General features: G+C 45.9%; 1 protein-coding gene across 1 annotated transcript in view; it reads right to left on the reverse strand.

The window, feature by feature from the left end:
* Positions 1 to 10,319: 10,319 nt before the first annotated feature.
* The window catches only part of ASXL2 (additional sex combs like transcriptional regulator 2), a 51,028-nt gene continuing 34,251 nt past the window's right edge, over positions 10,320 to 27,096 (reverse strand). The window contains exons 4-9 of the mRNA XM_009332347.1: positions 24,571 to 24,711; positions 22,973 to 23,136; positions 19,131 to 19,227; positions 15,517 to 15,622; positions 12,982 to 13,699; positions 10,320 to 10,796 (exon numbers count right to left, since the gene is read on the reverse strand). Coding sequence (XP_009330622.1) covers positions 10,320 to 10,796; positions 12,982 to 13,699; positions 15,517 to 15,622; positions 19,131 to 19,227; positions 22,973 to 23,136; positions 24,571 to 24,711 — 1,703 coding nt within the window. The remainder of the gene's footprint in view (positions 10,797 to 12,981; positions 13,700 to 15,516; positions 15,623 to 19,130; positions 19,228 to 22,972; positions 23,137 to 24,570; positions 24,712 to 27,096) is intronic.

Raw genomic sequence — 27,096 nt, forward strand, 5'->3', positions numbered from 1 at the left:
CTTGATGCGATTATTCACGCTGGTGGGTTTACAGCCCCTTCGCAGCACCTTTCCAAACTTGAAATAGAGATTGTTGATACTTTTAATATATTCACTAAAAAGAAATCCCAGGCTCCCTCCACATTCCCAGGTGCCTCAGTCCTGCTGATTTTACTTACGTTGTTAAGTGCATTCAAAGTTTACCCGTCAGAAATCAAGAAAGTTGGTTACAGATCTATTTCTCTGAATCCCTCCATTTAAGAGAAATCCGGTTGCAATCACTCGATACGGGTTTCTTCCTCCTCCCAAATCTACAGCTCGATGCCCCTGAAGTGTTTCGGGACCCCAAGAAGTGAGGCTTGAGGGAACTGCAGAGTGTTTATTAAGGCTTAGTATTAAACCAAAGTTTTCCGCTTGAAATGTGTCGAAAAAATTTTACAGGTCTCCACGGCTTATAAAGCCAGAAAAATGTAGTTCACTATCATTTATCAGGGTCCCTTGAAAGGCAAAAGGTAATCACTGAACAATCAACATTAGCAGTACCCACGACCATAAAATCATATGCTTTTTATTTAACATGAAATGAAACATTAAGATACACATTTGTCCATGTGCTGAAGAACTACTGTATTTTACATTCATTTATAAAGCAGGTAGTTTTACATATGAAAAATAAGAGAGGAAGAGGAACAGAATCTGCAATAAGACATAAGCCACAGGGCAGGCTTTCGCTTGTCGAAGTGCTATCTCCTAAGGGCACACAGATCTTCAAGTGACAGGTTAGAAATAGGCTGTTTTTAGCACTCCTCAGATCCCTCTTAATGCTGGTGAGAAGCTAAGGTGGAATCTTATACAGCAAAATGAGTGACAAACTTGTTGACCAAAGAACCTTTGCCAAAATGCATAGCTGCAGCACGATGGACCACGCTTGTCCCTGATGTATTGCTCCTTTGCTGGAACTGGCCTGTGCTGTTTTTGAATGCCTAGAAGTTGTTACCTTACTGACCTACAGTCGCTTTTTCCCCCCCTACAAACCTCGCCGCAGTTCTTATTTAAATTTGACTTTGCAAACGGACTGGTAGGGTATGGGCTTACAATCGCACCGAAGATTTACGGCAACGGAAGGCGCTGTAAATCCAGCGAAGCCGGCTGTTTGCGGGTGTACCCTTGGTACACCTCTAGACAGATAAAAAAATCGCTACCGAAACCTCTGTCCCTGAGGTTCAAGGTAAAGCCTGTCCCGTCTCGGCTACAGGTGGGCTAAGAGCATCCGCGCAGGCAGTACAGTTAAAGTCGTGTCAATTGGGAAACAGTCCTGTAGTAAGCTGCAGTAGCTGCATCGTGTTCATTTCCACGCCTGCGGTGCCTGTGGCTTCACTTTCCTGGCGCTGGCCCCGGAACGGGGCCGTGAGGACCCCGGAGGCCTGGCCTCCAAAAGTCAAACTCTTGGCCCAGCTTTTCCGATGTCAAATCTATAATGCAGCATCTGGGAAGTCTTAACTGCAAGGTACGGGAGACCAACTGGTTCCACGTTTTAAACTGGAAGCGGAAGGAATGGGAGATGCAGCAGCACCAGGGGAATAAGGAATGTTTTTTAAAAAAGTGCAGCAGATCAAAAGACATTGCTATTATATATTTTGTCTCACCCATATATCTGAAATATGAAAACAAAGATAAAAGCTGTTAATTCTGTCTCGGGTCTGTGGCAACTTTGCAAGGTGTAACGTCACCAGGAGACTGAGATGAAGCTGGTCTTACTGTGCGCACTTAGCTAAAGCGCAGCTGCGTGTACATACGTATACGTGCACACACACCTGCGCAGCCCCCCCGTATAGACTCTACGTATATGCACACACCCAAACAGCGGGACCTTCTTATAGTGCAGCTGTTTATAGAGTGAAAGCCCCACTCAACGTGTCGACGGCAGGTTTTCACAAAGAATTGGGTGCCGTGTTTTGTTTTTTCAAGAGATTCCAATAATAACTGTAGCAGTACAAAAGTACCGGTTGCCTGCCTTTTCAGGCTTGGGATTTGTACTTTTAAAACTTGACTTGTTAATGCTTCTCCTTTTCCCACATTCAGTTTCCTTCCCTGTAACTCCCAGCAACAGAGAATTGCTCAAGAGGAGCATCTCTAGGCTCCCATTCCTGATGCGAATTCGCTCCATTTCTAATAGCTGCAAAGATGTATCATCCTCTACAGTGAGACTTTCACCAACATTCCTACAAAGTAAAAAAAAAAAAAAATCTGTTTTGATAGTGTTTCCTTGAAATCGTTGGACTTTGGGTGTATCGCTTGAATTCCCCATAAGCACCGTAAGATGCTCACACAGGAAATCGACCTATTTATTAAAACTTCAGCGGCACAGCAAAACCGAGCGGCTTCCCATTTTGTTTTGGTTGAGCAGCTTCTGCACCAGTGTGTCTCTTTGGCTATAAAGGCAGCACTGCTTGTATAAAAGATCCACCTCAACTTCTTGTCTTCTCACCGTAGATTATTCCGGGTGGTTATGAGGCAAAATGAACGAATATTAACGGAAACACAAACAGGACACAGGACTGAAAAATGTTCTGTATGCTCTACCTCAAACTGCTGAACTCTTCCAAAATTCATTGGCTCCTGAACTTCTGGTGCCTCTGCCAGCCGGTCGCTGCCAGCAGCAGCTGCCGCAGTGGTGCAGCACTCGCATCCTCTCTCCCTCTTTTCCTTGTTTTTAAACATCATTACATGCTCAAGTCCAACCAGCTCAAATACTTTTTAATACATTGAAAATGTAAAATAAAGAATATATGAAGTACATACAGTATATATATACATATTTCAAATACTTAAAATTCTTATGTAAAATATGATTTTTCTATATTATTTGTGTAAAAATACATTTTAAAATGGTGTCAACTTGATTTTTCTGTACATACCCTCTATTCCAATTTAAGTCCCTTTTAAAAAGGCAAAAGACAGACAAAGGTTTAGTATCTTCTGAACTGCGTTTACAGGCCTGTTGTCAAAACAAGAAGAGCACGTGGTAAACAGTATTGGATTTCTTCTGTTTAAGAATTCCCATATTTATTGCATTAATGGAAAAAACGGAATCTTTTCAGTTCTCCTGCTAGTAAAACTATTCTTGGCCTTGCTGAGAAACTGCAAACTCCCAGTACCCTGTTTATCTAGTTCATAAATCATCCTTTGTCAATTTTTTTTTTTTACAGATACTAAAATATATATTACTTAAAATATATTACTGTAAGCTCTTAAAATTGATCTTCAGTTATATCAAATGTATAGCTTTAAAAAAAAACAACCTAGGTAACAAAGAAAATTCTGGATACCATCATCCTACCAAATGCTCCCGCTGTTCTCCCTGCGAGATACCGGTGGAAACAGACCCGGCGCCCGCCAGGACCTCGCCCGCCAGGACCTCGCCCGCCAGGTTACCGCTGCGCGCAGCAGGTTTGCCGAGGCTGCGCCTCAACGCGCCGGGGGGCCGGAGGCAGCAACGTCCTGGGAGTGGTCGTCTCCCCCACCGCAGCAGTTAACCCGTGCTCATCGCCGGAGGTAATTCAGTGCGCACGTGCCCCCCCTTCCCGCCTACCGCCAACTGCAGCCACCCGCACTTTCGGACGTGGCCTTCTTGACGCTCCAGCCAGCGCCAGCCCAGTCAGCCCTGGCTGGGGAGAGCTGAGCACCCTCCTCCGCCAACGCCTGAAACCAACAGAGCCGCTGAGGCGAAGCCAGGCGCTAACGGCCGGGGGTGGCTTTCAAACAACCGAGCCTAAGCAAAACTCCCACAAAAACCAAAACAGCTTCCCCAGGGCTGCAAGCGCCCCTGGTGAGACGGTTCCAACGAAGAAAGCTGCTGGCCCTTCAGGCCCTTCCCTGGAAAAACCCCCAGCCCCTTTCTTTTCTCCAAGCCGCGGTGCTGTCAGATGACACAAGCGCGGTCTGCCACCAGAGCGGTGGTGGGCTCTGCCTCCAGCCCCACCACGGGCCCCGCGCCGCCAGCAACCGCCTCGCGCGCCACGGCCACGTTAGCGCGGCTGCAGAGCGCCGAAGCATGACCGCCTCCAGAGGAGGTGGGAGGACGCCTGGGCAGGGCTGGTGCTCGCCCTTCTGGTGGCCCCCCGCGTTCCAGTGGTTTAAATGAACTGTCAGACTGAGCCTCCCCGGAGCAGAGAAGCCCGAATCCCGCTTCAACGACAACCTCTCCCGCTGCGTGCACGCCAGGTAGGAACCGGCCCCGGGAGGGTCTTCGCTGCCTCTGTAGCAGCGTGAATGACACCCGTCAGAATAACGACCCGAGGAACCCTCCTGGCTGTTAATGACTTGACCAGGAACCTGCTTCCCCATCAGCTCTTTCTGATTACCATAAAAAAGATACAACTCCGCTGACCGGCGTAACTGTTAAGCATCTTGGTCTTTCCTTTTGACTTAAGAAGGGACATTAAACCCTCACACAGAACTCCTTCCCTGCGCTACCCACCCATCTCAACACCTGAACTCATTTACAGAGCTGCCTTCGCTCCTCCGGTGCGACAACTCCTACGTGGGGGTTTTGCGTTGGGAAGTTAAACTCCGTTGATCAGTCTGTATTTCCAGTTCTCACGCTGCAGGACTCGGATGTGGCCCAAAAGGGAAAACTGAAATCTGAGTATCTTTTCTTACTCAAGCTGCTTTTACTGCCACAAACATAGTTTGACATCAGGCTTTGAAAACATTTTATCTCAGATTTTCTTACGACAGCATTTACTATAGTGCTATTAATTTAATACCTGGGGAACCAAAGTCTAATGCTTTAAACAATGTCACGACATCCCTTTTATTTGGAAATCCAGTGCGAAGGCAGGTTTATTATCTTGCTGGAAGGAACGGTGGGAAGGTCAGATGACGGGGAGAGTGGAGACTGCCGGGAGGAGCCTCAGCAGTAAGGCAGCAGCAGGCTGATCCCACGTAGGGAACGCTCCTATATAGGCTGCGGGATTTCCCCCTTCTGAAATACATTATCAAGAGCCAGCACTGTAAAACACGCAAAGCTTTCAAGGTTTTCTGTCGCCCTGTACTTACAGTGATTATTACACCGAGCCCCATTATTTCTCATGATTCCCAACTACTTAATGCCCTCTTGCAAACCTGTGGAGATTGTTCCATCAAGTTGCACCTAGTAGCTCATAGCTATGTTAAAATCAAAGACATGCAGTTAAAAGAATTTATTTTCTTAAAAAGGAATAAAAGTAGCCCAAGAAAAGTGCTGATCTGTTAAAATATAACTAAGGCACTGAACAGGGTTGTAAACTTCCAAGTCATCACACAAGGTGCCTACGCTGTGGAATGCAAGTCTGGAGCCACCGAGATCTTCGTGGTCACCCTACATCCCAACTTGGTCAATCTCGGCTCGTCTCCCTCCTGCTGGGACAGCGACGGCCGAGCAGGCGTGCTTCCTGCAGGACTACGCGGGGAGCGGCAGCTTCTTGCATTCCCAAAGTAGACTCGCAGGGGGTGTACGTGGCATAGAAAACCGAACCCACGCACGACAGAGGACGCTTGTAAAATGCAAAGGGAGGAACAAGCTGGAACCACAGCCAGGGTCGGTGACCGCTTTCGGCAATGCCGAGAGGAGCAGTGGAACAGCCCTTCCAAGCAACAGCTGCAGCAGGCCGAGAAGCCTGTGAGCGCCAAGAGCAAGCCGGCAGATCACAGCCTGCTGCTCCCTCATCATCTTCTTCCCCTCTTAAGCAGCCTTGTCAGCCTAGAAAAATTACACCAATCGAAGTCAAGGCGTGAGCAGAATTGATCCAATTATGCCAGCAAAACCTCCCTGCTCTTATTTGAGGCAAGAATGACTTTTTCAGTTTAGTTTGTGACTAGCAACAATCTTTAAATGGGATTATATTGGGGGGTCTGTCTTAGACGGGAACGAATGTGCGTGTCTGAGGACTACACTGCTGTAACTTCTTTCATGGCTAGACAAGGCTTGAGTTAATAAGGGACGGACAGACCCTGCTCTCAGTGCTGGACTCCCCAGGGCACACAGCTTGAAACCATTTCACACTGCGTCCCGAGATTCAAAAAAATGGCAGGAATTCCTCTTGCAGAACAAGAGATGGAAGCAGGCAGTGATGGGCTACTGCCCGAATCGGAGCCCATGTACATGTCAACCCAGGGAACGAGATCATCCCCGTTACAGCGTCTGGGGTTGCAGCGGGAGAAGCCAACCCTCTGCCCGTGCACGCACGCAGACGGCAGCGGGAACATGCACACACCGAGGGGGTGTTTCTTGGGCTACAGCCACCGCCACCGCGTGTTGCAGTAAGCACGTGAGAGTAAGTTTTGTGTAATTTTTTAGAGATTTCGGTTTTAGATTAAAAAAAGGGACTTTATTTCTAATACTTAAATCCTCTTTGCCACTGGATGTCTGAGCAGTGATGCATAATTAGAAAGTGGGGGTCACTGCTCCCCAATAAATTTAAGATGAGCAAAACGGAGACCAAGATAACGCTGCAGCTCTAGCTAACTCACACACGCTAATCCTGCTTTGGAGGACGGCAGGCTCTGCCGGACAGGGAAGGAAACGTTTCTGTTAGGACGTGATTAAGTCTGCAACTCTCTTTTCTTTATCATCACCAAAGAAATCACCACCCACTCCCTGGAAGAACACACTGCTTCACAGGCAATTATTTCTGATCCTTACCAACAGCGTGCCGGGTTCCCAGGCGAGGGAGAGGGGAAAGCAGTAGTATAGTCAAATGGAGAGAAGAAAGGCTGAGGACCCCAGCTCACAAAACAGCTGTCCCACCTATTTTGTTAATATTGCGTCATCTTAAAAAGGCCTTTGGATTAAAAGTGAATTCAGTGCTTTTCCATCAAAAAGATACATAAATCTGTTACCTGACCGAGATGCAGTATGGCCCCCCACCCGCCCCGAACAGCGACAACATGGGACTGGACGTCATTAGTGAACCTGATGTTCTTTGTTTCAGAAGAGAAATAACATACAGATCCTCCATGTGATGCAGACACGTTGCGATACATCAAAATGCAGATTGGCGTGTGCTTCGTTAGCCAGCCTGTCGTCAGTTCTTCTTGTTGAGAACAGAGTACCATTTTGCAACTGCTTTAATTTCGATTAATCAAAGTGAATGAATTCGTGAACACCGAAAGTGAGGATGAGCGTCACTAGCTGTGTCCCACGACCAGGTACGAGGGGTGCGGTGCAGCCCCCTTCCCCAGCCCCCCGCACCCCGCCAGCCTTCCCCAGCCCCAACACAACCCCGGACCTCAACGGAGCAAACCCCAAGCTGAGTCAAGCCTGATTTGGTATTTTAAAACACAGAGAGACACCCACAGCGGGCTAACAGTGAGGCCCAGCAAGACACCTGTTTTCCTTTCCCTATACTTCGCTAAATATAAAATCTTCTCTAGAAATTAGAGACGTCTGACTATCGTGGAGGTTTGAATGAGCACAGTAAGCTTCCTAGAAAACAGCAGGACCGCGGGTGACACTTAGTGCGCTTCACTTGCATCACGTGCCGTAACAGCTGATGGTTCGTAACTGTGGGATGGCGCTTTCCAGCTCACTCGAAACACCTAATAAAAAAGCAGGTTTCTGCCGAGTCCTGACAGTCCAGAAATGAAATGCAGTTCAGCACATATTTGTGATCTCTGCTTTAAATGGCTCCTGGCTTTACCGATAATCACGGTTACTGAGTTGTTAGAGTGATTTAAATTCTTGACTCCTATGGTTAGTACAGTTGCCTTTTTCAGTATTTACCGGTAGCAAATCAAGACGCGACCTTCCTTAAAACAAGGTTACTGCAACTGACTCCTCGGAGAGGAGAGGACATGCAAATCAAAACCACCAGCCAGTATTGCACAACCCAGAATGCCTTCTGGAAACTGCCAGGTCACGAGTGAAAGGCTGGTCCAGCGTTAACGCCTTCCAATTCTGAAAAATTTGACGTAAATTTAGAGCAGCGAAGTGAGCCCATTCAGGGGTTCCTGCTTCGGTGCTCTGTGATCAGCCAGTACAAATGTTTAGTTTCTTGATTATCCAGTTCTTCTCTCTGTCCAGAGAAGACCAACAGGGTAAGGTTTTGCCGGGGGTTCGTTCCCCCATCTAGAGCAGAGCTCAGCAAACATGCTGGGTAGCAGGCTGGGGTTAATGAAACTGCAGTACAAGTCAAACACTTATCTCCTAAAAGATTGAAAAAATATTTTTAAACAAAATAATGTGACATATTTACATAACTCCTTAAGTGCAAACTCTTGTCACAATTCACGCAGTTGAGCTCAATTTAGACTCACTGTACAAGAAGGTGCTCTTTCTTTAATGAAAGAAGAACTCTACTCTGTATTCCTGATTCAGTAACGTGTCCCTTGTGCAAGGCAGTAAATTTCCTGTTTCTTCCCAATGTACTTCCAAAAGCAAAACCAAAATCGAGCCATCCTCTTCCCCGCTTCCCATCCCGGTTACCGCACGACGAGGCAGGAGACACAGAGCTTAGAGGGGCCAATGCAATCATCATGGCAGAAGGCACCGCAGCCCTTGCACATGATCATGGCTTTCAACCTGCAGTAACATTTGGAAGGGGAATCCTCCATGCTGTTGTCTTCAGCGAAGGCTTGAACGGGGATGGTCTGACTGTGGTTGCCAGAGTTCATAGCTTGGCTGGTGGGAATGGTGGTTACAGTCACAGAAAAGGACATGACGTTCCCCATGCTGCTAGACAACTGATTGCATTCAGACAGCCCAGTCATGAGAGACCCTTGGTTCACATCCGGGGAGGTGGAGACATTTATTGTGCCACTGTAACTGGGCCCAATGAGCTGTGCTGCAGCATTTCCAGATAGCTTTGGAGGGTGCGAAGGAGAAAGCAGCGGAGGCTGCTGCTGCGCAGAGTCCAGGGACGGTACAGAAGTGCTGAAAAGCTCCGGATTGCTGTGCATTTTCCCCCTCATGGCATGTGCCATTTGCTCTTGAGCGGCTTGAATAAAATCTCGTGCTAGCGTAGTTCCGTCAAACGCCTGAACGTTCTCCTTGTTGACTGCTGCTTGCTGAGACGTGGCTCCTTCTGTCTTTACACCCTTTTTAGCAAGGCTGCTGTAATCCGAAGAATTTATGCTATGCGATACCTGTTCTTTCTCACACTGACCAGAAACCTGGGCAGCCTGGGGCTCCTCTTTTACACTGATATGTTCACGTTCATCACCAGTACTCTCATCATCTGCATCTCCTTCATCACTGCTGCTGCCGTGGCCAGCTATCTCCTCACATTCCCCAAATTCTGTTTTTGGAGCATCAGCAGGACTGTTCAGACACAAGCGGTTTTCAGGGTTCAAGGAGAAGCCTCTCCTCAAACTCTCTGAACCACGACCATAGGTGGAAATGTTGAGCAGATAATGACCAGACATAGCGGGCTTGGATGTCCTTCTGCCCATGAAACCCAGCATAAATCTCTGGCTGGTGGAGCTGTTTTCTAACTGGAAACCTGAGTGAGTGAGGTTCAGTTGTGAAGGCTGAAGGACTGGCAACAAATTCTGCCTCTGGACCCTCTTGATAAGAGTCTGAAGGATCTGCTCTTGGGTGGTTTTGCTGAGTGCCTCGTGGCACTGGTGCTGGTCAAGGCTGGGGTCCTTTCCCGAGGGGAGCGGAAGGGTCCTTGGAATGTGAGGCAGAGGCCTGTTCTGGCAAAAGATCTTCCCAAGCTGTTGTGTGGGTAAACTCGATTGTCTTTCACTACCCTCGGCTCCAGTGCCCTTCCCCGCCACACTTGTAGCACTGGATGCTGCCGCCGCCCCTTTTTCTTCATGAGAAACTAATGGGACAGTTTTCATTTCTGCTTTGGTGAGGGGCTTCGGCAGGATTTGCTCCAGAGGGACATTCTTGCCTTGAAGAAGTTGGGTGACCAAAGGGTTGTTAGCAGGAATACTGGAGCTTGGTTTTGGGAGGGCACCGCTTGAGCTTGAACTTGCATGAGTTTTAAGGCTAGGTGCTGCTGACAAAGTGTTAGAGGGTGGGACAGATGTCGCAGATGTTACCACACCTCCAGCCTGGGCTTCCGAGCTCGTGGATGTTAGTGACGACATCAGAGGGGAAGGAGATTTGCTTTTAGAAACACCTAAGCTGGTCCCTCCTAAGGCCGTAGGTGCTACCTTAGTTACATCTGCTGTGGGCACCGTGACACAGACTGTTCCGTCCCTGACAGCTGCTGCCCCACAGGCCTGGCTTGGACCTGCCGGAGCAGAAGGTGCTTTCTCTTGTTTCTCACTGCTACCAGCATACGGGGAGCCTGAAACCTGATTTACGGTCATACTGGGGGGGCTCTGTTTTATTCTGTTGATTTTCTCTAATGCCGATACCGCGGAGGAGGAGGAGCTGGTGCCTGTACTGCTGGCTGGAGTTCTGGATTGCAGTGTGGAAGTTTGCTGTAGTTGTGCTCCAGAAGGATTGTGAGGTGCTGCCTGGTCCGTGGCCTGGGTCTCCATTTGGGTATGGGTCCCTGGACAATGGGGAAGAAACCTTCTCGAACTTCCCCCGCTTCCAGTTCCTGCCAGTTCCAGTGCATTTCCTCGAATTCCAGTTTCGTTGGTTCTGCTTGTTGCTGCGTTACTCTTCTCTCCTCCACCGCCCCGTGGGCCCCCTCCACCGCCCGGTCCAGGCCCTGGGACAGCCCCCCCCGTCGAGGCGGCAGCGCTTTTGCCTTGATGTCTGCCAAAGTTCTGGCCCCTGTTCTTCCCGGACTGGTGAGTGAGATTGGGAAACGTGCCCTGGGAGAGACCTGGCTCGCAGGAAATGGCATTGGGGAGATTCTGGAAACAGGAATCTGAAACAGAGGAGAAAAGCACAACTGAGATACGGGGAACATTCAGCCCACATATTTAAGTGTTTACAGTTGTAGTCTTAGAGAAATAGTTGTCGTTTTGGAGAAGTCCCTTATCTCCCTCACTTGAGAGAAATAATAAAAGACGTGTATGATCCTTTGATGCCTGGCACACCTATTTCAAGCCTATTACAATCTTAGTGGCTCAGACTGGAAGCTCATCCCTTGCAGTTGCAGGCTAGTACATCGTACGCCATTACGCAAAAGCCTATCGAGCTCCCTCAGAAAAAACTGTAAGGTTCTTCCAGAACTCACCACCCATCATCCCTTATTCTAAGTTTCATGCTTTATTCACACGTCATTTATATCCTTTTAAAGGTTTGTGCCAACTTTCTGCTTGATTTTGCATCGCTCTTCTACCCCTGCGTATTTACACTTGCCTCCTCAGGGTCTTTATACAAAGTAATAATAATCTCTCTCCTGTGTATCTGTAGATAAAATGCCAATATTTCAGTCCTTTCTTCTAAAATAGGTTCTCCACTCCCCTCGCCATTCCGGTTTACTTCCTGCAAGTTTGTTCTTTCTAGAATGTAAGTGACGAGAACAGTGCACTAATGTTGGTGCTCTTCTGTCTCCAGTGCCAAGATTTAAGCGAGTATATTTTAAGGTTACATTTGTTTTCATGTATCTGCAATACCTCGCTGCCTCCCACTCGTCTTCTGATTAACCAGTGCACCGCTTCTTTCTTTTTTGAGGAACCACGTCTTCTACCTTACAGGGGAAGACATTTTCAATCGCCCTTAGATTCACTCTATTATTAAATTAAATCCCTTGTTCATCACACTGGAAGGTCAACCATTCTTCCTGTATGAGATTTCAAATCTCTTTTACTGACAGTTTTCCCCCAATTTTCTGTCACTAAAAAATTTTATTAATGCTTTCGCACCTTTGTGCCACACTTATTAACACAGTGTGAATAATGAACCGTTTTCAAAATTTTGTGTTTATATACTTCCTAGTATAACAGAATCTTAACAGGAGAGTAGAATTCTTAGGACCTACAGAAATACTGTAATTAAGCAGTTTTCCATTTACAGCCTCTGCCTAAGGCCCCAAACCAGGGAGCTGAACTTTAACCAGAGCAAATCCTGGGAGAAAAAAGCACAGGCCCTATTCTACAGAAACCAAACTTTTCTATTCACGCAGTCACACATGACTGTAAAAAATTTTTCTGTGCCGGTTCATGCATTTACTATCTACTGTTGAGCACGGCATCACTGAAGAAAGAATCAGTGTTACCCGTACACATGCAATCTTGTAATCGTTTATCCGAAAGAGCATCAAATGTCTGAACGGAGAGTGTTTATCGCTTGCCGACGGGGTGTTTCCTGGCAGTTTAGTAGTAGGTGCGCGGTCCTGTGCCCCGGCTCTCAAACGCAAGAGAACTGCGTTGTCCAGGCCAAAGTCTGGAACATTTCTTTCATGCTTCCTTTCCCTCTGCCCTATCCTAGTGGTGATTTATTGCCCGTTTCCTTTCCTGTGTAGGTTCTTGCTAAGACTCAGCAGCTGAAGGGCTTTTGGAATTGAGATGTTCCCTAAAATAGTCTCTCCCTGCTACCTAGTCTGACCCTACACTGCATTCAGCTGGTACAAATGAGGACTGCATTACTTCTAGGTGGTCTTTTTTTAACCACAGGTAAATAATTTAGTTTCTGGACTTGATATAACGGAGGAAGCTGCTGATAGCATTCTTTCTGGACCTGTTACTGTACTGCTGGGGATACTCATGTGCCTGCAATGTTCTGTGCACTCCTGAGCTACGCCTTGCTTTGTTATTACAGTCTCACAGCTCCTCCGCAGCTCTCCCCAGTTTCCACCGTGAGCTACAGTACTCCCTGTTATACTCAGTCTTGGGCTTTCACACAATTGTTCGAGCTTCCGCCCAAGAGATCTTTTAACAGATGCGTGTGTACGAGAGATACTTAACTGAAGTTACGTTGATCAGCCAGCCAGCAGATTCCCTTCAGCAAACAGCTGAGCCTTTACATTTTTGGATCAAATATTTCCATCACTAAAATAAGCAGGTAATGTAATTTACGTGCATAACTAGAACTGACAAAGCATTTCTGTGAGAGCCACCAGCTGAACTGACCCACGTAAGGCTGGGTCTGTCTTCATTTCTCTTTACCTTGAGTGGGGGTACCCGTGGCACCGGGGTCCCCGCTGCAGGAAAGGACTGTGGCTGGGTCCGAAATGCCTGGTGGTGCTGACAGTTCTCCGTGATGCGTGGCTTTTTTTCAGGAGTGGTTAGAGCTTCTTCACGACTCTCTGACTTCCTCTTACGGGCTTCAACACTGACTTCCATGTCTTCATTTACAGGGGACTTCTTTTCTGGTGTTTCTGGAGCAATCACTGGGCTTTTCACATTTGCTACTACTTCACCTGCCTCGGGGCTCTTTGGTTTACTCGGGGCCAAAACTGAGGTACTGACAGTCTCTTTCGCTAGCGCTTCCTTGGATGCAGCGTGCTTTCTCTCTTCTCCTGGCTTTTGATTAGCGGCAGTTTGTGGTTTCTCTTGAATGGATTCTCCTTGGACTCTCTCTTTCACAGGGAGAGAATGGTCGCTAGGTTTCACTGCACACCCATCCGGGGAAACCGAGGCCTCTGCAGGTTTGGCTGGTTTTGGCTGCGTGTCCTCTCTTCTTTCCTCTCCTCCTTTTTTCATCGCTGGTGCTTCCTGGACTGCTTGTGCTTTAGACTCTAACGGAGAAGTAATCTCCTCTTTGAGTGGTGCCAGAGAGGCTGGCGTGCATTTTGGCTGTTCAGCTGCTGGATTTTCAGTCTCTGTCTCGGCAGGGCTGGTGTTTGCTGTCAGTCTCTTGGACTCTTCAGGACTTAGTCCAGAACTATGAAAAGTCAATAAATAAATCAATAAAAAAAGAACTGTTATTTTGCAAAACATTCTTGCAAAAAGCATACTATCCTTAGAAAACTGAGAGGGGATTCTCTACATACCACACCCTAAATAAATATGTCTCACACACCTCATTCCACGCCACAATCTTTGAAAACCTTCCATACTGTTAGTACTTCCACATGAAACGGAACTCAATAGCAAAGTTTAAAACCAACTAAATGAAATACACGGAACACGGATTAGATCTAGTCCTCTATCCAGATATCAATTTTCCAGGCTGCAAATCAAATGAATTTGGCCAACAGTAAGTATTCCCTTCATTAGCCACCACAGACATATCTCTGCAGCATGCGAACAACCCCACACAGCTTGCATCTGACTTAAGCTCATATGGTGACATTTGCGGAAAGGGACACTGAAAAGTGTCCCACCATTTTTTCCAGGGGAACACGGCTAGTGCCAGAACCACTGACGTACCCTCAGCTTAGAACTGGCATTGCTGCCTTTCTCCGTAATCAAAAAGCTGGGAGTATTTCCCTGTGTTACTCATCCATCTTTATTTGTGAAAGAAATGAACAAGTTGGGAATCTAATTCCCAGAGTGATGTCTGATTTAGGATTAACTTCGTCCATCCCTCTTAACGAAATATCAAATTTGGGTTTTTTGCCCAAACACGAACCCATGAAGTCTGAAGAAGCCAGCCTGACGAATCTATGGGACTGATTTCTACCAGGCAAGTTCTTAGGAGCTAGAGAGAACTGAAGTCCTACTGTTGTTTGTGCATCTCACCTCCACGCTGTCCTGCTGTCCCCTGTCCCCCTAAAGCTGCAAGAATATGGCTGTCACCTTTTATCTTCCAGCACAGAGCTCCGTGCATGTTTACATCCTGGTTTTCAACACTAAGAGAACTGGATAAGTTAGCTGAGTAAAGCTCTTTGCAAATGACACTAGATCACTTGCGTTCTCAACCTGGCATATTCCTTCACTTAGTACTGCAGCCTGCCGTATGTACACGCACACACAGCGGCCTCCTACTCACCCACGAAACCCCAAACCATCAGACCACAGAATGACAAAAACAGGGCTTGCCATAATCCAAATGCTCTAGAGGGTTAAAACATCATAGACGAACGGGAGGAAAACTGGCTGACAGTCCAAGGACAAGCATAAAAGCTATCTGTCAAGCTGCAGGGTAAGAAATTGCTTATTAGTTATTTATATGCATCCGTTTGTTTTCAAGTTTCTTAGTATAGTTATTCGCACAGAAACCTGAGATCGTCTCCATAGTCCAAGAGGATGGGAAAATCTTGAAGCAAAACCAAACACAGAATAAAAGGCTTGCAGCCGTGGGAGTTTAACCGAATACGTGTCTGATTGAAGATGTGGGGAAACACAGAAGATTTCACGTAGCAGGTGACTTACTGCAAGGCAGGGGATGCTCAACCACCACACCGTGGATCTCCAGAATCCTGACACTAGAAAAACCCCAAGAGGGGAGTGACTCAAGGTGTCACAGTAAGGAGTGGGAAAAGTAAAGATGTAAAGTCTAAAGGACATCCTCGCCTAAGGAAAACAGTGCTACACTGATTAAAGCATTAGGAATCATGACAGCAAACGCATCGCTTCTGACCTAGATCACTCAGGCAATTTCTCAGTTCCGTGGCAGCGAGACGAAGCTAGAGACCTTTTTCAGGTTTCAGGACTAATGAAAAGTAATGTTTATTGAGGGACAGCACGCTACAAATGCAGCAACAGGTACTTCTGGACTGGCGAGGCGGGATTAAAAAAGAGAGTTGAATGTCTTACCTCTGACCATAGTAGCTCTCAAAAAAACGTTCCTTCCACAGCTCGACCTTCTTTTCCTTTTCTATTTCTTGCCGTATTCTTAGCTGCATTTCTGGTGTAAACTCACCTGCAAAATGCAATAAAGGGTATTTTCAGAAAAAGCTGTGACTAAAATGAATCAGGATAACCACAGGAGCCTTCAGGCTTGCAGGTGAGAGTGCGATCGCACAGAAGTCCCCTTCACCGCTTGTGACACTGTAGCCCTGCCTGTGGTAGCTCAGCGTTTCTCCTGAGCTGCCAGGTGTTTCTCTGCCGCCTGCTCCTTGCAGTGGATGGGCAACAGCTTTATGCCTGACGGACACAACTCCTTTCCCTGTCAGCGTCCACTCTGGCTGCCAATAGATGCTTTATGTGAAATAGCGCTTAGTAAATGAATACAAATCTATACGCAAATGTATGTTGTATGTACGCAGGCACTACGTAACTGCCATTTTTTGAAGGATCTGAAGATATTGCCTATGCAGATGGCAAAGCAATATGGATGGCACCTTGAAACGACAGTCGTGGATGGCTGCGGTGAAACATGCATGCAAGAACATCAAAGACTTCTTGCCCAGCACAAATGACAGAAAATATTTCTGGCGACGGATGCTATTATGTCACAGGCAGGTGGGAATCAAAAAAAACCCTCTCACACATCTGAAGCGCACTTTTCACACCTAGACGTATTGCGGTTTGTAAGAAATGTTTCCTAATGTCAAGTCTAAGGTTTGTAAGACCATATGTTAATATTTTAAGAGTTCATCATTAGACAACAAGAAAGCTTGTTTTTTTGACAGAGCTGCAGTGCTTTGATGATAGACACGTGACCTTAAGCCTCAAGACTTCATTCGTTCTCAAGGTTTATCTAGTTCACACCATTTTGCTTGTGCCCTTTAGCACTGGAGGAAACAGTTACTAGAATCAGATCTTTCCCAACACTGCAGTTACCAAAGAGAGGGGATTCCTTAAAGAGATTAACAGAAATTGGATACTTCCATCACTGCACAGTTTTTCTCTCAACAGTTTTCTCCCATCAAATAAGGGGATCGTTAGAAATTCTTGCTGAGTTTGTTCTCCATGCAGTTATCAAAATATGTCCGAAGGAAGCCAAGAGTGCCCCTTTTTAGTACACTGTTACTTGTCAGGATTAAATCAGGACAGTCATCTTTTTATTGCAGCAAGAACAGAGGGCCCAAAACAGAGTCTCTGGTACATCAACTTTCTTTTCTATTTCTGTATAAACTTGGTCAGGTAAATAAATACAGAGAGTCTGCTGCATCGAACGTGGATCGCCTGCCTTTACTTAGAGTAATTTAGCAACAGGGTACAAAATTAATTCATTTGAAACAGTCTCTGTTGTCGCAGTGACTTCTTGGATTTTCATTGCTGTGGTTATGCCACCTTTGTCTCCCAGTTGGGAGAATTCAACTAAAAGCATACATCTGCATCAGCCTAGGCTTGCACTGAGCGCAAAGCAGAGTGAAAACCTACGGTCAAGTGGAAGCAATTTACTTATGAACATCTACCTGAAGGTTGATGGGGACCTTGGGAGGTCTCCAGTCCAACCTCCAGCTCAGAGTAGGGGCAGCTTGGCCTCCACCAGGTCACTCAGGGCTCTGACCAGTTGGGTCTTGAAAACCTCCAAGGATGGAGGTGGCACAACCTCTCTGGGCCGCCGCTCCACTGCTGGACTGTCCTCATGGGGAAAAAGCTTTTCCTTATGCCCCATCTGACTCGTGCCTGTTTTCTCTCATCCTCCTGCCATGCACCACTGTGACAAGCCTGGCTCCATCTTCCTGATGGCCTCCCTGTAGGTACAAGGGGGCTGCTATCAGGTCACTCCTCCCCAGCCTGTATTGCTGCCAGGGGCTCTTCCTTCCCAGGGGCAGGATCCTGCTTCGGTCCCGCTGGATGGCAGCCCTGACCTCGAGCATATTGACCGGTCCCTCCAGTTTGGTGCCCTCCACAAACTCCCCCAGGGTCACTGATAAAGAAGGCAAATGGCACAGGTCCCCGGACAGGCCCCTGCAGGCTCCACTTGTCACCAGCCTCCAGCCGTGAACCACGACTCCGAGCTTGACCGTCTGACCAGCTGTTCACCCATCTGGTTGTCCACCCACCTAGACCCTAGTGTCCCAGCTTGGATACGAGAGTACTGTGGGAGACAGCTATCAAAAGCTTTGCTTAGGCTGAGGTAAAGGACGCCCACTGCTCTCCCCTTGTTCACAAATTCAGTCACTTCTAATGCAGTCAAGCTATTCAGGCATGATTTACCTGTGGTAAAACCATGCTGACTGTTTCCAATCACCTTCTTCATGTGCCCAGGGAAGTGCTCCAAGAGGGCTCGCTCCATGACTTTCCCAATGATGACACTGAGGCTGACCAGGCCTGCATATGTTAAATAATACTGTGGGTGACCCCAAACAGCATTGCTATGAATTGTCAGGAGTAGCTGAAGAAAGCCTACAGGACTGCTCTGCCCACAGTGGCACCATGCTTTAGTACTTGAGCAGAGATACAGTGCTCGGTGAGAACATCAGTGGAGATCTTCACTCTCAGTGTTGCAAGCTTTACCACCGGAGCAGGTTCTACAGCAGTTTTACTCTGTTGAGAAAGTCTTTGCGTAAATGTAGCTGCACCCTCTAGATGTGTAGACGTGAACGGACAAAAGGTCTTCTAAGAAGCGCTAAAGGGGAAACACTAAATGATGGTGACTAAAACTGGGGGTGGTTTTAACAATTAAACAGATGAGACAGCTGAGTTCTATACCTTCCTGTTTACTGGCATAGATACACCCAGAATCTACAAAATATAAAGGGTTATTCATACCGAATTGCATACATTTTCTACGGAAAGCCTCTTTAAAGTCAATCACCTGGGCATGAGTAAATGATACCCCCTTCTTCTTAAAGTGAGTCACAATTGGTGCTATAGTCTTTATAAAAGCTCTGGTGACGGGCTGCATGGTTCAATTCTGTAGAGGAAACGGTCCCTACCCGCAATGAGTGAGCGCACTTCTGATGATGTGATTTGATCAAATCACGGATTTACACACCTCTAAGTTCAAGATGCAAATGATTGTTGAAGGTGCAGAAGTCCTATAGATTAGTAAATTCAGCACTTCATGTTATATAAAAAATTACGGCTCAAAGGACTGACCATACCAACTGTGGCTAGACGACTTCGCTGGTGACAAAATGCATTACTCTGGGAATATAACTTACCTTCTCTACTGAGCTTAGCAGTGGGCTGTATTTAGCTACCACAACTTGAGACTAACACAGCTCTACTGTCATTTCAACAAGATTTTAAACACATTTTTCCTTCTTTTCTCACCTCTTCCAGAGACTTGCTCATTTTTCCACATGTTAAGTTCAAAAGAGAACTCCTTACTGCAGCCCCCTCTATGACTTTGAGATTACACAGTTCTGGGCTTGCATTTGCTCTCATGGGCTGCATTGACTACAGCTGTCTACCTAGTAAGTCACGCCAGTGCTTCAACTTCTCCATAACATATCTTTTACACATTCCCTGAAACATTCACTAGCTGAAAGCCTTCCAGCGTTTTGCTTCGTTGTCTGGGGAAGTTTTACCTTCTGACAACCTCTCCTTCCAGCCTTGGGCAGCTGAAGTGAAGAACTCGTTGTTGAGCGCAGAGCCACTCAGCTTCATCAAACCATCCGCCCCAACCTGGAATAGATGACAAACCAAATGGTATTAACTAGCTGGAAAGACAAATGTCACACGTTGTCACATGGGATCTGAAAACAGAGCAAGAGTCCCAACATTGCCACAAATCTCTCTGCCTTTAACTCACTCGAAGAAAATAAACAGCCTTCTTAAGGCTGTGCTTAGCCAAGTCTGGGACCTAGGAGGCTGTGGTACATTTTCCTCATCCTTGCTTTAGCCCAATCCTCTTATAGTCCTGCTGCTGCACAAACACACATGAGCAGCAGACGGTACAGGTGGCAAGGAGAAGCACAAGGACACAGAACAGCATAGCCTCTGAAAAGCTTCTTCAGATGCCTTTCGCCCTGCAAAATGAATGCAAGGTATCGCCTGAACTACCATCCAAAGCAACAGCTCTGCTGTCTTCTGGTGAACATAAAAAAGTGCGTGAAGGAAAAGCAAGGACATAAAAGGTGTCACATAAAAGTAACTTTGAAATGTATATAATCATAACCATGGATGCTTCAGGAAAAACAGGACAGATGAAGCTCAAAACCCCTTCTGTCTTTGAAATATGGTTAACCAAATAGGGCAGTCATGCTACAGAGAGTAGGACATAAATGAGAAAGCATGAGGCTAAGACTGGAACATAGCACGGTGGGAAATTATAACTAGGGTAATAAAATATATATGAGGTTTGCTTTTGCTCTTTATCCCACAGAAGTAAATGTGGAATTTCTCTACCAGAAACACAAAAATACACATATCATTCAGTAAGTCGCAAAAACTTGCAGTGGGCAAAACTGATGTGCTTCCATTTCTTGCATAAATAATACATCGGAACAAACAAGCAAAATCCAACTGTCCAAACGTAGGACACATCTGATTACACTGGGAGATCTGTGCAGCAAACATTCAACAGTGCAGGATTTGATAAGGAGAAACACTGCTCTTCCTGAGGCAGCATTTGTGATGCAGGTAATTAAGATGATGGAAGTGACCTAATAGAAGGTTTTGTAGGTAAGATTTAGTTAGAGATTTTTAAGTTTTAAGTTAGGAGCAGCCGTTATAGGGATTACAAAAGCAGATATTTATTTTCTAGTCCAAATATCCATTGATCGACCACAGAGAGCAGAATTCACAAGACTATCCTCTACTGCACATACGGTACTGCCTGTTCCTTGTGTTGGAGGACAGACAACTACTGCAGGGCTGACTGGGTCCTGCCTCAAAGCGCCCACTTTCTCTTCTACAGAAGCACCAGCTGCAATAGCTCAGACTGAGTCACTGCCAAGCAAAACACAACAGATATGTGACCTTTCACAATTGGCATGTCCAACGCCTTCACCTCTTCTCCTGTTTACTACAGCAAAGTCTGACGTTTCATAAAGCACACATCACCACTTGATGTGGTGGGCTGCTCTAGGAAATTTACTACAGTGAAATGTAAAATGTGTCCTCCCAGGAGCCAAGCAATACTATTGAATTAATCAAAATTTGTTCTCAGTCAAATTCTAATTCAATTTAAGGACAATTAAACTTAAAAGTCAGGACGGAAATGTCTTACCATCTGCTGTGAGGTTCTTGCCAGTAAACTCCAGCTGCAAACTCCATCACATCATATTTTGACACATACCTAATTATTACAAAGGCCACAGGACTTATAAAACAATTCCTTCAAATATTTATTGGGTCAACCTTGGACTAACAAGTCCCCGATGAATGCTGGTTGAAGATCAGAATTTAGGAGACAACACAAAATATTAGAACTCCTCCTAACTCTGAACGAACACTATCTGTTCAGCAAAGCGTCCTCTGTAAAGCAGACCACAGTGCAGCCGCCAGAGCCATGCGCATTATTAACATTGTGAGAACCAAAAGAGCAGCACAGCTGTGAAGATGGGTATCACTTCACGAAACACGGACATCTGTGCTGTAAGTGTCTACGTCTAAGCTGGTGTCCCTTCACAGTTTATAGTGATCGAGTCAACTGAGTGTATAGAGGTGGGGATTCAGTTCATCTCGTCCTGAAGTAGACCCCTGTATTTGGTCACAGGCTCTTGATTGTACCAACTGGATTTCCACTTCCTATAAAAGGAGCCCAGAGTAACTAGCTGAGATGTAGACTCCCGGGAGGTGACCGAGGTGTGTAAAGCCAGGCACCTGGTACTAATCTGAACACCACACAGAAAAGTATCTTCAAGGGACGTGCAGATCTGAGACAGGACAGACAAAAGATTTCCATCTGGAGTGGCATCTTGAAGCCAGCTTTGATATCTAAAGAACATTTAAAATGGCTCCAGGCACATACGTTAAGGCATCTGAATTAACACCCCTACAACTGAAGTGGAAGCATAGTGCAGAATCCCACTTTGCTCTGAAGCTCCCAGCTGGTTGGGGTAGGAATGCTGAAGACAAACGTAACATATGAATAAGGTAGAATCGTTTAGGTTGGAAAAGACCTTTAAGATCATCGAGTCCAACTGTTAACCTAACACTGCCAAGTCCACCACTAAACCATGTCCCTGAGCGCCACATCTACACGTCTTCTAAATACTTCCAGGGATGGTGACTCCACCACTTCCCTGGGCAGCCTGTTCCAAGGTAAAAGGAAGGAAGCGTCCTTGTTCTATCTACAACTCTTCTGGTATTGAGCATAAACAGGTTGAACTTCACTTCCTCAGCTCATTGTTTTTCCCTCCTTTTACATGCAAGTGCAACATTTGTTCTTTTCTCGTCTCTTGGTATCATCCCTGCCTTCCACAAGCCGCTGAAGAAAACGGCTATAATGTTGAGATTGCTTCAGGCAGTTCTTTTAGGTACCCCTTCGGATGAAATTCACCAGATCCAGCTGAGTTGAAATAACTCATCAAAAAAGTCTCTTAGCTGTTCTTTCAGTACTGAAGGCTGAGTTCTTACCCCCTTGTCACTCATGTTAATTGTTCCAGTTATCACCAACTGTTTAGTGAAGAGCTCAGTGAAAACCTTCACCATTTCTTCTGTGCCACTCCCAGAGCAAATGAACCCATTCCTCCCCACCGAGTACTTTTCCGCTTTTCCAAATTCCTCTCTTCACACACAAAGAGATCTTAGACAGACAATCCATAAAAATAAACTGCCTTCAAGGCTGACTCACTCTGCACGCTTGGTACCTTTAATCTAGCGTGTGTTTCAGGTCAGGACACAAGCTCTCTGGAGCAAGTCAGGTCTACTCTGCAATCTGGACGGTGTGAATATGCAACAGAAAACTCATTCAGTTTTCACTTTACCAAATTCAGCATTTGACAGCAGTGACACAAGGTCATGAGAAACAGAAGAGGCTGGAACTAAATGGCAGCACCTGTTTAGGTATTCTATGGGAAGGCACCAGTCTAAAAGGCTGCAGGGTTAATCCTGTATTGAAGAGTCCAGGAGAGGACAGGAGAGAGGAAGATGCTGAAACCGCTGCATTCCCATCACTCCTGGCCCTCTTCAAGTCCAGCATAACAGAAACATTGCTCTCGCTGTAGCTGGGAATATGGAGTTGATTAAACAGAATTAAGCCACTGGTTTATCAAACCTGAATTCTTTTTTTCTGGTAGCAACAAATACCCAAACGAATCCCTGAATAATTTTCCAGTGTTTTTTACACTGCGCACAAGAGAAAAAGTCTATCCCATTAGACATAAACGCAGTATTTGGATGTCTAGTATGAATTACTTCTGGAGATGCTCCCTACTGACACCTAAGAGCCTAGCTTCTCTCCACAACAGAAACCACGACATACCTGCCTGTCCACCTCCGGCAGCAGCAGCAGCAGGCGCTGCTGGCATTCTGTAGGCAGAACAGAGAACGTATGCTTGTTGATCAGTGCCCGCAGGTTTGTGTTCACCAGGATGGAGTCGGGAGTTTCCACATCAATTTCAGCACACTTTGTTCTCTTCAGCTGCCCTGCAATGAACCACAAAGATGTAAGTAACATCTTACCTAAGAGAGGATTAAAGGCTCCTTTGGAGTTCACTGTGCCTGAGATTTTCAAAATGCCACCTTAGTAATCCATTTCAAACCTTGACTTGAAATATATGTTTTACCCTTGCACACACAGTTAAAAACAAAATGGGGGAGGTCCTTTCCAGCCCCGCAAATTTCCATACCTAATATATTGTAGCCTGCATCAGTTCACCTAACTTTTGTAGGAATCCTGGCTATCTGGGGACTGGCAAGGAGTCTTTTTCAGGAGGGTTTCTAGAACTGCTTTTAGCCGCATCAATTTTCTATTTTAAGCCTCTAGTTAAGGTTAGTTTGTTCCTCAGGATTTCTTCTTGGACTTTCCTACTTTGTTCTCAGCAAAAGCATTTCAGAAGAATTCATCAGCTCATTGTGCTTGCGTAGAAACCACAACACTAGACAAAGCCGTAAAAATGAGTAACTACTCTCTTTTCTTTTCTGTCTTTGAAAGCCAGCAAGTCCAGCATTAACCACAGCCAGCTTCATGTATGTCCTGCAAATTCAGGGAAGAATAACGAAGAAAGCATTTGTGCTGTGTACTCCATTTCCTTTGGATTCATCCACTGTCTATTACTGGCAAAATACCATGTGTTTTGAAGCTTAGATTAAAAGTGCATTATTAGCAAAAAGGGTAATATTAAGACAGACCCTGCTTCCCCGACTTCAGGGATGACAGCAATTATTTTTAAGGTAACAGTACCTAACAAAATAAATGCCACAGAGGCTTGTTTCATTAGGGCAAGTTTGCTCTATTAGAAGTCATTCAGAAAATGGCTCTGCAGGTTTATAATCTACTTAAGTTGCAGAATTTCATAATTACAGGGTACAAATGAAACATGCCCTGAAAAGTGTCCATTTTCACCAGTGATAAAGAAAATCTAGGATGATTAGCATAGATGGAGACCTCAGATTACCCTTAAGTTCACCGAGGTCAATTCCATCATTGGTACATGTAAAAGAAACCACAAAAGGTCAGGAGGGCTGAGAAAGACCTAACCTCAGTGAACGGGAAGGAAGCCAAATAACAGTGGGGTCTGACGTATAAAGATCTGGGAAGGAATTTCTTTTTTTTTTTTTAATGCTATCAAAATGTCTCAAGTACATTAAAAAGCCCGCTAAATAATGCAAGTCCTTTTTTTGCTTCTCAAACAGCAAGCTGCAAATTCACAAATAGGAACCCCTGATGATAAGAAATGAGAAAAGGCTTATTTGCATATGTAAGGTTTGAATTATTTATCCTGACTCACACAGCATACTAGCAGTACCTTCCGGAGTTGACCGAAGTCACTTTAGCATTTTACTCAATTTTGCTATTTAGGCTTTTGTTCCGTCATCAGAGCAACCAAATCTCTGGAAGCAGAAAAAAAAATATCTTACTTGCATGGAGCCTGTCAGATCTCTGGAATGGTTTCTTCCCCAACCCTGGCAAGGAGTTATCAAGCTTAACAGAGGGAGAGGAACTGGAGGTGGAGTTCTGAGGGCTGCTTGACTGTCCATCTGACTGCTTTCCTTCCCAAGCTGCACAGGAAATTGAAACATTTTAAACACAGGGATGTACAAAGAAATATTACATGAGACATCTGTTTGGACTGAAATAAAGATTCTTTAACGTGCATACCCTAATCCCAGCAGCTCTGGGACAAGCACTTCTGGGACACTTATATTCCTTTATTCTTGTAGCACTTACTTCCCAACAGGCTGAAAGTAGAAGACCCCTTTGTAGCTATCAGACTATCACAAAATAAAGGGATGGACAGCCATTTCATTTATGGTTTGAGTCTATTTCCCAGTTAGTCCCATCTTATTTCCTGCCTATATCCAACCCAGTAATGATCTTGTTAAAACTTCCTTTCAGAGGCAGCTTTCATTTCTGTTAAGAGTTCACTGTCAGGAAAAATCTCTTCATACTTTATGTGTACTTTCTAAATTTTAACCTACTATTGTAGCTTTTGTTCTTTTAAGACCACCCTCAGTCATTCCTCCTCCTCTTTCAAATACTCAAGAGGTATTTTCACGTCCTCCTCCAAAGTCACAGCTTAGCCAAACTAGTCAGATTTCACCACTACGATTTCTCCTTACAAACCACTGCCACCCACATTCTCTTTTGTATAGCAGTATTTTTTCTGCCGGTGGGAAGAGCTTCTTCCCTAGATTCTCCCTGCCTTCCTTTCCCTCCTCTTCTTAAGTGAGATGAATTAAGAACATAAGCTGGTCTTCTCTCTGCTCTCTTTAGGTTTACGTGTAACAACAGGTACACACTCAAGTATGGAAAGGTACTGAAGTCCCATACCTCGAAAGAGAAACTCCACAATACACGTGATTAAGTCACAAACTGAACGAATGCTGGCTCTGACTAATGACTTGCACTATTAATTCCTTCACCCAGTCTGTGCCAGCTGTGTTCCCCATCTGCCTCTCTTACTCTCCTCTCTGCCTGGTGCCTTTCCCCCTCCTTCTCTTCCTTACACTTGCTGTTCCAGTTCTGACTAAATACATCCCTGAAATTGTGGCATCAGTGTTGCTTTCTATCAGGATATTGTTCTCTCTCCACTTGTATGCTTAATTTACTTCCCCATCTCAATATAACCCACTGGCCTGGGCTGTGAGCTATTTCTATGTACTATCGCATGGATAGGAGGGGAAAAAAGGACTCCATGGATGCTGATGAAAAACATACAAATGCCACTCATTCTGCAGTAACATTCAAAGGCTTTTACAGTAATCGGTGTTCAGTCTAACTGGGGGCTGCATAAACGTACACTGTTCCTACGCTAAATCAGTCGAATAAGTCCGTACTAAAAGCTGAGAAATATGGCTTTCCTGACACCACATGTGAAATGAGTTCAATCCTTAACTTCTTTCTGTCCCTCACAATCTTTAAGGTAGGAAAGCTCACGTGGCTGGATGCTGGCATGGATAGATACCAACCCTTCAGGACAGACAGGCAAGGAAGATGAGTCAAGAAGGTTGTCTCTACCCATACAAGCCTGTGGGACAACACGAGCTGAATCCAAGGGTCCTGGGGGAGCCCACCAGGGTCCCTACAAGGCCTCTCTCTACCATCTTTGAAAAGAAATGAGGATCGCGGGAGATTCCCCACAATTAAGAAAGGCAAACGTTGCACCCACCTTCAAAAAGGGCCAAATGGATAACCTCAGAAAATACAGACTGGTTAGCCCCACTTTTCTGCCTGGGAAAATCATGGAGTGACCCCTCTTGGAGCACATTTCTGGTCACACGAAGGAGATAATGATGAATGGAAGCAGCCAGCATGGACTTACCATGGGTAAATCATGCCTGACTGGCCTGGTTGCCTTCTGTGATCATATTACTGGATTTGTAGATGAGGGAAGAGAGGTGAATGCCATTTACCTTGACTTTAGCAAGGCATTTGACATTGTGTCCCACAATACTGTACGCGAGCTGGGACATTAGGGACTGGATGGGGTGGACCACCAGATGGGTAAGCAGTGGGTGAGGCGGCCAGACTTGGAGAGTCATGCTCCGTACTCTGCCTGGAGGCTGGTAACGAGTGAGTGCCTCAGGGCACCGGTCCTGGTTCACATTTTTATTTGGGGGAGGCAATGAAGCACTTGCTCAAGTTTGCAGGTAACGCCAAATTTGCGAGGACCAGTCACTACGCTCAAGGGCAGAGCTGCCACCAGTGGGACCAAGCCAGGCTGGAGGAACAGGCCAGCAGGAACCCTACAAGGACAAATGCAAAGTCCTGCCCCTGGGAAGGAAGAGCCCCTGGCAGCAATACAGGCCGGCGGCAGCTCTGCTAGAAGGGACATGGGGGTCCTGGCAGACACAACCTGAACTTGTGCCCTGGCACCAAAGGCCAACAGCATCCTGGGCTGTAGGACCACAGCCAACAGATCAAGGGAAGCGATTATCCCCCTT

The sequence above is a fragment of the Pygoscelis adeliae genome, unplaced genomic scaffold (assembly GCF_000699105.1).
Source record: "Pygoscelis adeliae isolate BGI_AS28 unplaced genomic scaffold, ASM69910v1 Scaffold89, whole genome shotgun sequence".
Classification (NCBI taxonomy): domain Eukaryota; kingdom Metazoa; phylum Chordata; class Aves; order Sphenisciformes; family Spheniscidae; genus Pygoscelis; species Pygoscelis adeliae.